The sequence below is a fragment of the Tiliqua scincoides genome, chromosome 5 (genome assembly GCF_035046505.1).
Source record: "Tiliqua scincoides isolate rTilSci1 chromosome 5, rTilSci1.hap2, whole genome shotgun sequence".
NCBI lineage: Eukaryota > Metazoa > Chordata > Lepidosauria > Squamata > Scincidae > Tiliqua > Tiliqua scincoides.
Genome location: NC_089825.1, coordinates 40,088,248 through 40,103,161, shown reverse-complemented (window position 1 = coordinate 40,103,161; position 14,914 = coordinate 40,088,248). Strand labels below are relative to the sequence as shown.

The 14,914-nt window shown below is 43.3% G+C and overlaps 1 protein-coding gene across 1 annotated transcript in view; it reads right to left on the bottom strand.

The window, feature by feature from the left end:
- Positions 1-7,265: 7,265 nt before the first annotated feature.
- The window catches only part of OXNAD1 (oxidoreductase NAD binding domain containing 1), a 32,466-nt gene continuing 24,817 nt past the window's right edge, over positions 7,266-14,914 (bottom strand). The window contains exons 6-8 of the mRNA XM_066628377.1: positions 11,443-11,685; positions 9,454-9,562; positions 7,266-7,599 (exon numbers count right to left, since the gene is read on the bottom strand). Coding sequence (XP_066484474.1) covers positions 7,445-7,599; positions 9,454-9,562; positions 11,443-11,685 — 507 coding nt within the window. The 3' untranslated portion in view covers positions 7,266-7,444. The remainder of the gene's footprint in view (positions 7,600-9,453; positions 9,563-11,442; positions 11,686-14,914) is intronic.

Below are 14,914 nucleotides of genomic sequence, written 5' to 3'. Positions count from 1 at the left end.
TCAGCCACAACTGATTTGTAAGCCACAAATCAGCCTTACACCAGACCAGCCACAACTGGTCTGCTATTATACACTGTAATATACTCTAAGTCTGTGGCTCCCAAACTTTGTAGCACTGGGACCCACTTTTTTAAATGACACTGTATTGGGACTCACCTAGGTTTACCAGACTTTTAAAAAAGAGATCTAGAAAGAAATATAAATAATAATAGCCAGGAAAAAGACCCTAAAACAGTTATCTCCCTGTATTTTCACATGCTTACAAATTGCAGAAGCTGAGCTCTTTCTTTGCAGGGTACTAGCTGAGCAGTTACAGTATCTGATTTTTTTAACAGCCTCAGGGCTTGAGGCTATTAGTTATCTGATCTTTCCATTATCCTTTAGTGACCCACCAAAAATCAGGTCAAGTCCCATAGTTTGGGAACCATACCTCTAAGTGGCTGGGAGTTCATGGCAGAGGCAATTCCTTCCCACTTGTCTTAGCTGAGATCTTCTAACTAGAGACAGGAGTTTGAATTTTGGATCTTATAGATGTGTCTCATATGCTCTGCTACTGAGCTAAGGATCCTTACTCCCTCTCCCATTACCGAGAAAAAGATTAACATTTCAACATGATACAGCTTATGGATTTCCTGCATGTGAATGGAAAATGCATGTGAATTTTGCATTCCAGGATAAAAGGAGGAATATCTTTGAAAAATATTAAGAATGGGTCTTTACAGGCCACAGGGCTGCTCTCAGACAGGAGGACATGCAGCATCCAGCACACCAGGCCTGGCCTAAGCCCAATGCCCCTTGAAACCAAAAGCAAATTCTGTTGCTGCCACCCCTTGCTCTCCTTGGGAAAGCAGCCCAGTGTGGACTAGGTCAGCACTTCCCAATCATTAAAATCTCACACCTCCTCCATGTACTGCAAATGCAGTGCATGGCTCACAGAAGTAGTGACATTGCCAGTCACTTCTGGTTCAGAGACCACATGAACACTGTGAAGGCCAGCAAAGAGGCTCAAGGGCCTTTCACAATGTGCAAAAACTGTATGTGGGAGCTTGAACAGCCAAGATGAGCTTCCTGCCAGCCTTTATAGTGTGCCACATGGTCTCACTGCTGACCAGTTGGTAGCTCACAGCTCCCCAGAGGATCGCAATGGACAGTTTGTGAACCACTGGACCAGGTAATGGTCAGGTAGTGCAATCACGCTGACCAATCCAGCATGCTCCACTCTGCCGGCATAAAATAAACAGGATGGGGCAGTGACTTGAAGGCAAGAGGATGAGGGCTATCTTTCCTAAGCAGCATGGTGTTGGTGAGAATAAAGGTGACGGCAACAGCAGTTGTTTTTTCTTTCTCCAGTATTGCTACCATGGCCCTGATGCTGTTCCTGCTCAATTTCAGCTGATGGAAAGAGGATCAGTGAGCCAAGTAGATCATCTTGGTGAGCATTAGCCCAGAGCTGGACATCAGAAAGACAAGCAGGGCAGAGCATAACTTTCCACTCCCTTCCAGTGGCTGCTTTGGTGTGTTTCAGTCAGCATCATGGATGGGCCGGGTCTGATCCATACTCCATTACCACACTATTTTTTTTTTACATTAAAGACACAGAGCATTGTCCCTACTCCAGAGTTTGCCAGTTAAAAAGGTAAAGGTTTCTTGTGAACAAACCTTAACAGGAAGAGAGAGAACACATGCAAGCAGCACCATCAGTTGCTTCTGGGGCTTGTAGTTCAGTGGCAGAGCAGCTGCTTTGCATGCAGCACATCCCAGGTTCAATTCTTGGCATCTCTAGGTAGGGCTAGGAAAGATCCCTGGAGGGCTAACAATACGAAGTAGACAGACCAAGCACCTGAAAAGCAGTTTGAGTGTTTAGGGTAAGAGGCACATAATAAGCGCTTATTCTAAGAACATAAGTACTGAAAGCAGAAGTGTAAGTATATAAAGTACTTTTTATTTATGCTTCTTTTAAGCATTATGTAACACATTAGCATAAGTATAAAAAGTACTTTTTATATATTTCTTATGCTAAACATTCAAACTGTTCTCTAGATCCAAAAGGACTTCTAGCGCAATTTGAGGCTTCACAAAGGGTGTTTGTTAGGGGAAGAAAGCCTTCACTCCTCAGCCATTGCTTACAATCAGAACAAAAATACTATAACTGGTTTTGCACCACCGCAGAATTTTCCTTTCATGCCAGTGAAACTTCTGTTTGGCAAGTGACTGTTTAAGCACAATCCGGTTGACTGCCTTTATCTCCAAGTAGGTACGTTTTCACATGCATAGGTTTCTTCTTTGGATAAACGAACCGTCACGCGAGAAGTTCGTCTCCAATTAAGAAAGCTTCACATCAAATGAATTATAATTCTGTAGTTATTTTTTTTGTGCTGCTATTAGACCATTAAGATGCATAAGAAATCCCAAAAGATTCATAAGTTCAACATTAATGCAAAATAACTAGTTAGTGAGGAGTCTGGAGAATATAATTTAGGGCTGCAATTGCATGGGGATTTTTTCCACTTTCAGAAAGAGAATAGTCCAGGTGAGACTGGAATTTTAACACCTTGTTTGAAGTGCTTGTGTTATTAAAGCAAAGTTCCATTTGCTCTGGTGATCCTGAGATCCACAAGACATTCTTGCTATAATTAACAGGCTCTGAATCCTGAACCAATTTGTAGGGCAATGATCAACTTGCTAAGCCACCTTACAGTAACCTAGATGCATGTGACAGCCTTTAATTAAAAAGACAGGCCTTTGTCCCTGTAGTCATCACTTGCTATGAGACAATGACAGAAGAAAAGGGTGTGGGAGAGACGGTCTTGGCATCACACGCCTGGGATCGTCTAGGTATACATTTGTTGACATTTTGGTAGAAAATAGGCCACACACACAGCTTCCCAATTATGCTCCTGTGTCCTTAAAAGACCATCCATCCTTTTTCATCCTTTTTTCAGCTGTTCAAAATCATAGGCAAAGGGGAAATAGTTTTGTTAAAAAGCTGTTATGGAACATTGGTTTATAGCTCTTTTTTGGCCTGACACTGCTTCTGTCATAGATAATCTTCTTTTTCGGAAAGATTAATTCCCTCCGGCTCAGAGACTTTAAAAAGATTGGAATTGGCATTTCAAAGAAAAAGGCACCCTCAATATTTATGCAAGTTGACAAGAGCTCCACTCCTTGCATGCTCTGCTCCGAACCAACCAATTTTTCCTCCTCAAATAGGGGTACTGACATGACAAACTGACTCCTTTTAAATCAAGGGGAGTTAATGCTATCAGAATAAATTCTCCTTGCCTAGCCTTGCAGTGGAAAGCAAATATTGTTACTTAAGTCTGCCATCAGTTCAAGAATGGAAGGAGTACAGAAATGTGAAGACTGTTTAATTAAAAACAAAAGTGTAAAGGTTTCTTTAGAATTCTGCCACTCGTGTATTGTGGATTTTAATGTCATGCTGATTACATGATCCACTAAAGGCATCTCCTTAGAGAAAGTTATTGAACCATGTGTTTAAACTGATTCGACCTAAATCGTTTGATCAGCCTGAATTATGGGGGGGGGGGGGAATTCCAAGTGTTTGATAAAGCATTTTTTCTTGAATTGTGGTATACTGGATTCTAGCTGGTTAGCTGATAGCAGAGTTGTAACTAGGATGGAGCCTGAAAGGCACCTGCCCCAGGAGCTAAGCCAAGGGGGGTACATGATCGTGCCTCAGGCTCCTCCCCAATTATCGAGGCCCTGGGGGCTTCATATCCTCCATTCATTCTCTTGTGGAGGCTTCCCTTCAAAGGAGAAGGAACCGCAGCGTGGAGCTGCCACAGCAAGTACTCCCTCCTTTAGGATGAACCTGGAAGTGATGTCATATGATGCAATATGCAGGGGATGGATAGAGTGGATAGAGAGATGCTCTTTTCCCTCTCAAAGAACACCAGAATCAGGGGACATCCACTAAAATGGAGTGTAGGGAGTTATAGGACAGACAAAAGAAAATATTTCTTTACACAGCGTGTAGTTAAGTTTGTGGAACTCCTTGCCACAGGATGTGGTTATGGTATCTGGCCTTTGTTGTTGGCAACCTTCAGTCTCGAAAGACTATGGTATCGTGCTCTGAATGGTGGTTCTGGAACAGCGTCTAATGTGGCTGAAAAGGCCGATTCGGGAGTGACAATCCCTTCCACACTGGGAGCAAGTGCATCTATCTATCATCTATCTAGCATCTATCTGGCCTAGATGCTTTTAAAAGGGGGTTGGACAGATTTCTGGAGGAAAAGTTCATCACAGGTTACAAGCCATGATGTGCAATGTATAACCTCCTGATTTTAGAAGTGGGCTACCTCAGAATGCCAGATGCAAGGGAGCACCAGGATGCAGGTCCTTGTTGGGCCACTGTGAGACACAGGAAGCTAGACTAGATGGGCTTATGGCCTGATCCAGTGGGGCTCTTCTTATGATGTTGTAATGTCACTGCCCTGGCCATTGGGGCAGGGTATTACGGCTCTGGCTATTAGTTCCATCTGATGTGCTTGTTACTAGATTCCAAATCAACCTGACGATACTGGAACATCTGCCTCATTACCTTTGCTTTCCTATTTCCATTAACGTTCCCATTCTGGCTGATGAGTTTTTGAGAGCACCAGTGCTTCCACACTATTCAGAATAATACAGTGCCTCCATTTTATGAGTTACCTGCAAATTATCAGGGCGAATGGCACACTTCTCTAACATTTAAGCAGGCTTTCAGCAAGGTTTGCATTCTACCTAATGCAAACAGACTCCCTCTGTTTGGGGCAAAAGGTTTTGGTTAGCAAAAGTGCCCAATTCTGCTGTGAAGCTGGTGTTGTACAAAACTTATCCAGCAGGTGTTTCAATTGGGCCTGTTCCCTCCCCAAAATCAGCACCTACAAGAGTGCCCTCAGTGCACATCTCAATCGCCCTGTGTAACAGCTTTGATGAGTAGTCAGCATTTGTCAGCATCTCCTTTAATCCAACTATAACAAGTATTTATCTGTTCCAATTGGCTAGAACCATGAAAGTGATTAACAAAAACCGCTCTTTCTGACAGTGAGTGACATCAGGCTGAAAGTCAAGCCGTTAGCAGATTGACTTATTTTGTGCACTGGAGAAGAAACTGGATAAGTGTCAGTTTAGAAGCCAGTACTCACAAGGTCTTTAACACATACATGGAAGGCAGGGTGATTAGATAATGCTGTTTCATATGTATCAGCTAGGATCAGCTCCACAGAGCAAGTTCAGTGCTATTTTAATCACCCAATGCAATAACATAAGAACCCTCCCAGTTCAGATCAAAGCTCCATGTGGTCTGGATTCCCCATGATGGCTGAGATACTTCCAGGAAGTCCACAAGCAGGACATCAAGGCAACAGCCCTGCCCAATGATAGTTTCCCAGCAACTGATGTGGAGCACACAATGGAGGTTTTGGTACAGCCATCATGACTAATACCCATTGATAGACTTCTCCTTGAATCTGTCTACCCTCCTTTAAAGCCTCTAAGCTACCGCTCATCCCCTCATTTTGTGGCATCAAATTTTATAATAGAATGGAAGACAGAGCATCACACAGCAAAAAAAAACCAGAATTCTTTGGTCTTGTTATAAAGTTTCCTTCCTCCTCTCTACCAAAGCTTAGTAAGTTGTTTGACAATGCTTAAAAATTCTTACCTTCAGTTCTTTGACTATAAAGGAAAACGCAAGATAGTTAAATGACATTTTAGACCAAAGAGTAAGAAATATCATCAAGGTAATTAGGTTTATATTTGAACATTTTACCACCAAAACAGTATAAGTTTATCTAGCAGCTTTTGGTAGCCTCTCGGCAGTTTACATCATGGATCTGTTGTAGCACAGAGAACTTTAAATTAGCTGCCTTGCTCCAGATGTACATAATACTGTAAGGAGACGTTAGCCAAATGGGCAGCCCAATTCTGAGCTGCTTGGAGAGTGTGGCTGCCACAGCGGCAAAACTGCTATCAAAGCATCCAATGAGCAACTGGGCAGACCGTGGCGGTTCCTCAGGGGAGGGGGACTTCCCCTGGGTAAGGGAAGCAGCGCTGCAATGGAGCTATTCGATTCTGCGGCAGCTGTAGAGCCAGCACAGAACAGGAGAGTTCCAGGTAGGGCCACACAGCCCAACATAGGGCTCAGGAACCAGAGGAACCAAGCTCCACCTGTCCCGCCCAACTTCCATCCTGCTCTCTCCCCCGCCACGCCTCTCTCCCGCCCTCCCCCACCTCCTCCCACCCTCTCCCCACACCCCCACTCACCTCTCCACTGCCTGGCAGAGCAGGCTTCAACTGGGCAGCAGAACATGGACACAGCACTGGCACTGTGATATGGACTAGCAAACATGCCTTAAGGCACGTATGCAACAGTGCACACTGGCACTAAGCTGGTGCACACTGTTCAGGATCAGGCCTTTAGTGGTTTATGGAAAGTTGAGTGTGCTTACCTATGTTTATCAAACTGGGAGGAAAAGACTAACACTCAGTCCTAAACACGTTACTGGGAATCAAGTCTAACTGAAATCAGTAAGATTTTCTTCCTAGTAAATTGCTTAGGACTAACGTTTAGTCTTCCAGCAATTAGGGCTCAATCCTACCCAACTTTCCAGCACTAATGCAGCTGTGCCAACGAGGTATGCCTTTGTTCCCTTACCTTAGGGCTACATTGTGGCTGGATAGGCACTGGAAAGTTGAATACTATTAGGCCCCAAAAATACAAGATGTTTTCAAAGACTTGATACAAGAAAGCAGCCCAACACCCTAGATCAGAATGCAAGAGATCCAGAGGTTTGTTGTACCTCCATTTGATTGCAGTGACCAGCACAACTTTGGCACAGTAGAAGCATTCAATAATCACCCCTGAGTTATTTGCAACAGAACTCTGGGTATCAAGGCATAATTTTCAGAAGTCACTGCTTGGATAAGTAGTATTATAAACAATGGATGGAATTCAAAGAACAGACATTCATGGGTGGAACAGAACAGTGTATGCAGTCAGAAATTCACGTGCTCTTTTCAGTGCAGATTGCGCTGCTGAAAAGACAAACCACTTTAAAATCCAAAGCAGCATTACATCTTCAACAATGGAGGATATTGTGAAAAAAACACGTAATTCCTTCTTTGTGCATCCTATGTAATCAGAAATTAAACGTGATTTTTACAAATGAAAAAAATATTAAATAAAATACTCAGTGTTAACAAAATATTATGTACTTTCCAAACTTACAGTTGGCTCCATCCCACATTCAAGTTTGTCACAATTTACAAAATGTACTGTGTTTATTTTTTTAAATCTAGAATAAATTATAGAATTTCATATAGGAAAAGCTCATTTTTGAGAATGAAAAAGAGTTCCTGTTCTGTACAGTCTTGGCATCCATCAGTATAGATATTCCTTTTCCTTTGGTTTTTATTTTCTGCCAAAGAGTTGTTGGATGTACTACCACCACTTTTCAAAGAAAACATTCCCTTGAGCCACACCAAGGTTTTCCAACAGCTTGGAGATGGATTCTATCATTGGAGGAGGACCACAGACATACCACAAGGTATCCTTGGAGATACATTTTTCTAGATCTTTTCCACATATTCTTCCTTCTGATTAAAAAAAAAAAAAGAAAGAAAGAAGAGTTTATAAACATTCTAATAAACTCACTTATAGCCTAATCCTGAGCTGCCCGGAGCTGCGGGACCAGCGCCTCCCGCGCTACTGCGGGAGGCTTCTCAGGAGAAGAGGACATTCGTCCCCTTCCCCCGAGTAAGGGAAGCAACCCTGCAATGGGGCTAACTCACTTCAGAGGCGACTGTTTGGTCACCGCTAAAGTAAAGGCACTTGTGCAGGGCAAGCAGCCCTGCCCGAGCACCCTGAATCCTGCGGAGCTCGGCCTCACAGATCTGCCTCTCCCCCACCCCCAACATGCCTCCCCCACACCAGAACATCTCCCCCACGCCCCCAACCACACCCCCATTTCCTGTTCTGCAGCCCAGTGGTCACAGAGACCGCCAAGCCGCAGAACTTGGGTGCCCGCCGTGCGCTGGCTCAGCACTGGTCGGAGCTGAGTCAGCTCTGGCAGGAGCCCAGCAGTAAGCCCTGCAAACGTGCCTTATGACTGCGGAGGCGCAGCGCAGACTACAGGATCGGGCTCTTAGCTATCAAAAAAGGGGGAATGGAAACCTACTGTTTCAATAACTATTTCAGCTGCATGGGAAACTTGCAAGGATTTCATTGCAGTCCTTATTAAATTTACGGTTTTAGCCAAAGGCTAGTTCTTAACACTAATACGCTTAAAAAAAAAGAAAGTCTGAAGTGTCCCAGAAAGAGATCAAAACTTTTTAGCTGTGGCATAACAGAAGGTGAAAAAAGTTTGTGTCTACCCTTACGCTAGTGCATGCCAAGGAAAATAAAGAAGATTGGGGGGGGGGGAATAGTTGGAAAAGAGAAACAAAATTCTAAATTAGTATTGGCAGCAAGCAAAAATATTGGTTTTAACAAAGAAGCTGCTCAATATATTAGAAATAAGATTTTTCCTGCATATCATGCCCTCACTTCAAGAATTAACAAGGGGAATCCAGTGATTGTCTCAAATCTGATCCAGATGAATGCACACCAGCTCACCGCCCGTGCGCACTGTCACAAATGTGCCGTAAGGCATGACTGCAACTATCAGTGTGGGGCCAGTGTGGGCGCTACCTCAGCGTGAGCCCGTTCTGGAGGCCCCCAAAATTTAAATTTTTTTTAAAATTAAGCTACCATCCCAAAGACTGCAAGTATATACATATATTCTACACACATATAAAGAAAGAGAGATAATTTTCTTACGAAAAAATTACTGTGAACATGTATTGCTTAAAACACTAAAGTGATTTACCTACTGGAAGGGGAACTTAAACAGAAGAAAAGCAAAAGCAAAATAAATTCTAGTAAGTTTGAACAGTCTGCCAAAAGGAGGAAAGCTGGGATCAAAACCCAAAACGATAAGCTGAGATCCAACTGAGGCCTAGCATGAAAAGCATACAATTGGGGCAGGTGGGGGAAGGTGGAGAGGAGGCATGATGGGGAGGGAACAGGATGGGAGGCAGATGGGACTGGTGGAGCTCCACTCTGCTGGATCCAGAGTCCCATGTCAGGTCTCATGGTCTGGCACAAGGCATCTTCCCTCTGTGCCGGCTAAAGAGCAGAGTTGAGTAGCCCCACTGTGGGGCTACTTTCGTTACCCAGGGGAAGAGGACGAATGTCCCCTTCCTCTGACGTGTCAGTGGCGGCTGCACAGCACGTTCAGGATGCCACAGCAGCCATCTTCGGCACAGCCACACTCCCGCACTGCAGGAAGCTCAGGATTGGGCTTCACATATAGGAAAACCTGGCTAAATTCAGATTCATCTCTCACTGAAGTCAAAACTCAAAATCCAAAAACTGCAATCAGTGTTTCTATACATCACAACAGTACCCACCCTTGATGTAGGGCTGAAGTTTTTCGCTGCTCTGTGAATTCTGCTGGGTAACATGGAAACTACATGCAATCTTTCCAGGAAATGCATTTGTCAACCCCAGGATTTGTTTCTGGAATGCGAAGGATATTTGGTCATGCCACAGCCAAATAAATCAAAGCAGATGCGTTCTGCACACACTTAGCCCAAACTCTTCTGTTTTGAAAAAAACACCCTTTTATTTAAGAAACGGACAAGAATTTTTGTTTCTATGTATATATATGCAGGATTTCTATATCCACAATTCAAGCAGGCTTTCAGGTCTAGATTACAGTTCTCTGCAGCCCCTTGAAAACCTTAGAGGCTGTCACTCACATCTGGTCTACTCTCCTTCCTGGTTCTCCTTATATGGGTCAGCTGAAGATGGGAAGGGAAAACACACAGGTACATGCACTGGTGACAGCAAGGGCAGCACTGTGGGAAAGGAAAAGGAAGTAGGACTGCCGAGGCTAGAGTCAGAGAAAGCTCTGGAACTTTCAATTTCCCAGCATGACACAAGAAGAGGTAGCTGATGTCAGAAGCCCATGCCAGGGCTCGTCTACTCCACAACTACGCCAGCAACTGCTCCAGCTTTTGACAGGCCCTAAAGCAAGAGCTCAGTGGGAAGGCAACCAAGCTTGGAAACCCCTGTGAGTCCACCTATTCCCTCCTGGTGCCCAAGAACCAGGAAGCAGATGAGAGCCTATCTTCCTTCACACTGCCATCTATAGCTATGACAGAAGTGGAGAAGAAGGACTCTTGCCCATCTGCTGCCTGACACCTTATTAGCTTGCCCTGGTGGGCATCCATGGGGAAGGTTACTAGGAGATAAAGAGACGACAACAACAGCAGTAGGTTTCCCTGTTCTTTCCTTGGCACTAATGAATAATCCCTGCCCCTGAAGAAGCACTGGAGGACATGACATCTAGGAACTATAAAATAATATTGAAGAAAGGTGCTGGCCAATTCTGGTTCACCAGGCAGTGATAATGGGGAACAGCAGCAGCAGTGAACCCTCACTTCATCAGGGGTTGGTCAGCCTTGGGTGAGGGCCTCCAAGGTGTGCTTTACTTGGGAAGCTATCCTTGCACCCACACACTTCCACAGTGCTGGCTGCAGCACCTCTGCCTCTTTCTCCACCACATCCTGATGCCTGACAATAACAGCAGGAATTCCCCATCGACACCAATTTCTGTGCAATGGCCAACCATCGTTTTGCCTAGTTGGCTGCCACTGTGGAAAAGAATAGTTAGCAAAGGCAGCAGCTGCCTTTTCTCCTATTGCATTGGGAAATTTAAAAGTATATGGATTTCTCTGGCTTTAGATCTGGCAAAACTGGAAGAGAGAAATCTTGGAAGAATCTTCCTTTCTATACCCTGGGAGAAACAGATACCTACCTCCCCTAATCTGTGAAGCTTCTTCACACACCATGGCCTCTGGAGCAAAGGTTTGAGGACCTACCAGAGCTGCAGCAGTGCTACCCTACAGTACCCTGATCTGGTTGGCCTTCAGATCCCTGCTGCAGAGGTGCCTGGCTTAACTGACAGCTGGTGAATCTACCAAGGAAAGATCAAATAATGGAGGCTGAGGTCAGCTACCTCAGTAATAGGCAGACTTAATGCTCATGTTCCCTCCCCCCTATGTTTGTTGCACAGTGGTTCATTATGTCTGCTTCCAATTAAAGTACTCTCAGTAACTTCTTGGGAAGGGGTCACAGTTCATCAGTAGAACACACATCTTACAGGCAAAAGGTCCCAAGTTCAATCCCTACCACCTCCAGAAAAGGCTGGAAAAGGCCCATATCTGAAACCCTGGAGAACCACCACCAGTCCTAGCATAGCCAACACCGAGACAGATGAACCAGGTGTAAGTTTGGTACCTCTATTCACTCTTCTTATGTGACTCAGAGTTCACAGTTAACAAGTCCTAGTTGAAAGCAAGTGCTTGAAATATGCTTTGTTTCATTCAACTTACCCTAAACAGTAGCTCGCGTGTGCTTTTTGCACTGTAGAACAGTTTTGCTGTTCCCATTGTGTACCCAGTTCCTTTGTTTTCTCGCATTCTGTGAAGGTCTGCAACATGAAGCAGTATAGAAAACAAAGGGTTGATTCCGACCCCACCTGCTATGAGCACCAGGTTGGCAGGGGGATCAGCAGGCTGAGGATCGAAGAAGAAGTTGCCTCCCACTCGCAAAGCCACTTCCGAGTCAAGAACACACTGTGGAGAAGAAAGAAAAGATTGTTGGCTCGGAGGCAAGCAGGCAGGGCACATAGGCCAGAGCTCTGTGACTTTCAGTCCAAAATCTTTGGTAGCTCTTACTTCACTAGGGATGAAAAACTCAAGTTGGTCTAACACACTAACTCTTCAAAGTTAACAATGTCATTTGGCTGATTGCTCTGAGTGATAAGATGGGGTCACATTCTTCCAGTGATTCATGATATAGACTTGGAACAAAGCAAGCATGATATCCTCAAGAACTTGGGAGAGGAAGTCAGGAATTCTAGGACCCCTGGAATGGAACAGCCATATTTTTAGAAGAGCCCCTCCAGCAGGAATGTGAAGTAGTGGGAAGAGTTATGATGCAGTTGGAATGGATTTTTAAAAGAGGGTATTCTCCTTCCCACTGCTCTCCTAAAGAAAACCCCACCTGCGTCCACTTCAATGTTTAACTTGCATCAGCAGACTGAGCCATGCAGCTGTTTCAAGTACATGGTTGCTGGTGGTGGCGTTACCAATCAGAGAGACTCGGGAGTGCTTCTGGGACAGAAAGTGCACCCCACCCCCTTCCAGAGAAATCAAATTATGCAGAGAAAAATCTGGACTGATTTAGTTCAGGTCAACTTGGGTTACTTGTTTAAAGTGGCTGCTGACTCCAAAGGAGCATTATGTGAAATGATCCAGTTACAGAGAGTTTTGAAAAGGAACTGTTAGAATAAGGTCAGAAACTGGGCAACTAAATTTTTTTTAAATTAAGCTACCATCCCAAAGACTGCAAGTATGTATATTCTACACACATATAAAGAGAGAGAGAGAGAGAGACAGAGAATTTTCTTACGAAAAAATTACTGTGAACATGTATTGCTTAAAACATTAAAGTGATTTACCTACTGGAAGGGGAACTTAAACAGAAGAAAAGCAAAAGGAAAATAAATTCTGGTAAGTTTGAACAGTCTGCCAAAAGGAGGAAAGCTGGGATCAAAACCCAAAACAATAAGCTGAGATCCAACAGAGGCCTAGCATGAAAAGCATACAATTCCACTCATGCAAAGGGCAAATCAATTTCTGCTGATCCCCTCCACCAGCTGTAGCCCCCTCCATTATATCCCATGAATTCTGGAGGGTCCCCTGAGCCTCAGAAGAGCTTTTTAAAGGCACACAGGATGGGTTGGGGACCTGCACAAGGAAGATGGAAAAACTTGTCCCATGAATTGAACCCTCTACATGTTAGAGACCAAGCTCACCCCACTCCCCCTCCCCCCCCAAAAAAGAACACATTAGCAGCAAATACACTACTGGAGAAGGAGTGACGTCAAACACATTCCACTTGCAAACAAAAAATTATTAATCAGCCTATACAATACCACTAGGAACAATAAACCGAATGCTCAATACCTCTTTCTGAGTCTTGGCTTTTTAGGTTTAAAATATTTTTTTATTCTTTGGCAAATTATACAATAGTACATCCATATGTTCAAAACACGTGCAATGCAGGCATACATAAAATACAGAATTAAAACACTGCTCAAACCAAACACTTTTAAATACTCATAAAAAAGTAAATAAATTTTTAATCTCATCTGTCCATGTAGCTCCCATTACACAGGCGAACACACATTTTGCTTCCTTAAACATTACACTAATTCCTGGGTATATTTGGGGTTCTGATTCCAAAAATGGCATCCGTTTTGCTCCATCACATCTAGTTTTGGAGACATGGTATAGCCTCTTTAGTGACTGGTTCAAGCAGCTTCCTCATGAGGAAGCCTACACCATGGCTTCCTCATGAGGAAGCTGATTGAACCATTCACTAAAGAGGCTATGCCATGTCTCCAAAACTAGACATGATACGGCAAAACGGATGCCATTTTTGGAATCAGAACCCCAAATTCATATCAAACCACCATAAAGTTTGGGAAAAGCTTTTCTGATCCCCAATTTTGTAGGCCTGTGTTATTTCTATAAAGATAGGGGCCTATGAGTCATACAAAATTTCTGAATCCTCCCTATTTTTTACTTGAACCTTATATACAATTTATTTCCCTGTTTTTGTGGTCTCTAAAACCACTTCTATTGCTCCTTTTATACTCACAGTAGCTAGTATATATTTAAAATATTTGGATACTTATTTTCTATTAAAATAGCCAAAGTTTAAAATAAAAAAGCATAATGAAACACTCAATATACCAGCCTTACTGCTACTAAGAGATGCAAGACAATAGACATTTAGATCTGACAACCCATTCTTTTACACAACTTTAAAAAAAAAGGAAAACATACTCCAGCATCAATATGGTACAGAAATTCCTACCTCTAAAATTCTTACCCACTTTTGTTAAAAGATATAATTTGTGCTTTCTTCAGCGCAAAGTGTTTTAGGCCTACATGTGAGCAGTCTGAAAACTACAAGCTGACCCAACACAGATATAAGAACTTTATGGTAATCAGTAGCCTTCGATCACAATTAATCCTGATGTCTTCACATGCTCTCCCCAGACTTCGCTAATGCTTTTAACTGTTTTCAGCTCTGTGATACTATGAATTTAATTAAAAAAAATTTAAAGCAGGGAAAGGAAGGAAGGAAAACTCCTAGGAGATGCCTCAGAGGCAGATAATTATGAGGTTAGGTTTACAGAGGTCCCTAATGAGGAAGAAGGAATCAATAGGATATCTCCACAGGTCCTCTTATTAGCATGTGTGGTCCAGTAGCACTGATTCCAGTGCTTTTCCAGAAGGTCTTTCAAAATGAGTTATTTTATTGAAATTCCAATGATGCATGAAACTAACCTATTTAACGGCAGTGGGAGCACTTTTTACGGTCACATGGTAACAGATGGATTAGGATCACTTTGGGGATTCTTTCTGCTCAAGTGGTACAGTCGCATTGATTTTACACTGAACTGCTAGTCAACAAATATAACATCAGCAAGAAGGGGCATATTTCTCTCAACTTCAAGAGCATGGTAAGTGCACCCAAAAGTGACAATGCTGTACTTTGAGGGATTCATGTCAGCTAGCAGAAGTGTGTTCCCAGACCATTACATCATTTTTTTTTTTTTGCATGCTCGGCTGCTAATATTCATGTCAGAAGGGGGACACAGTCTTCTGGATAGGTCACTGTTAGTGAACCACTCTCTAATATTTTCATGCAAAATGTTTTACTTCAATTAAAAAGATACACAACTCTTCATGACTGGCCTGATCAGAAGTCTGTTGCCCTTTCTCCGGG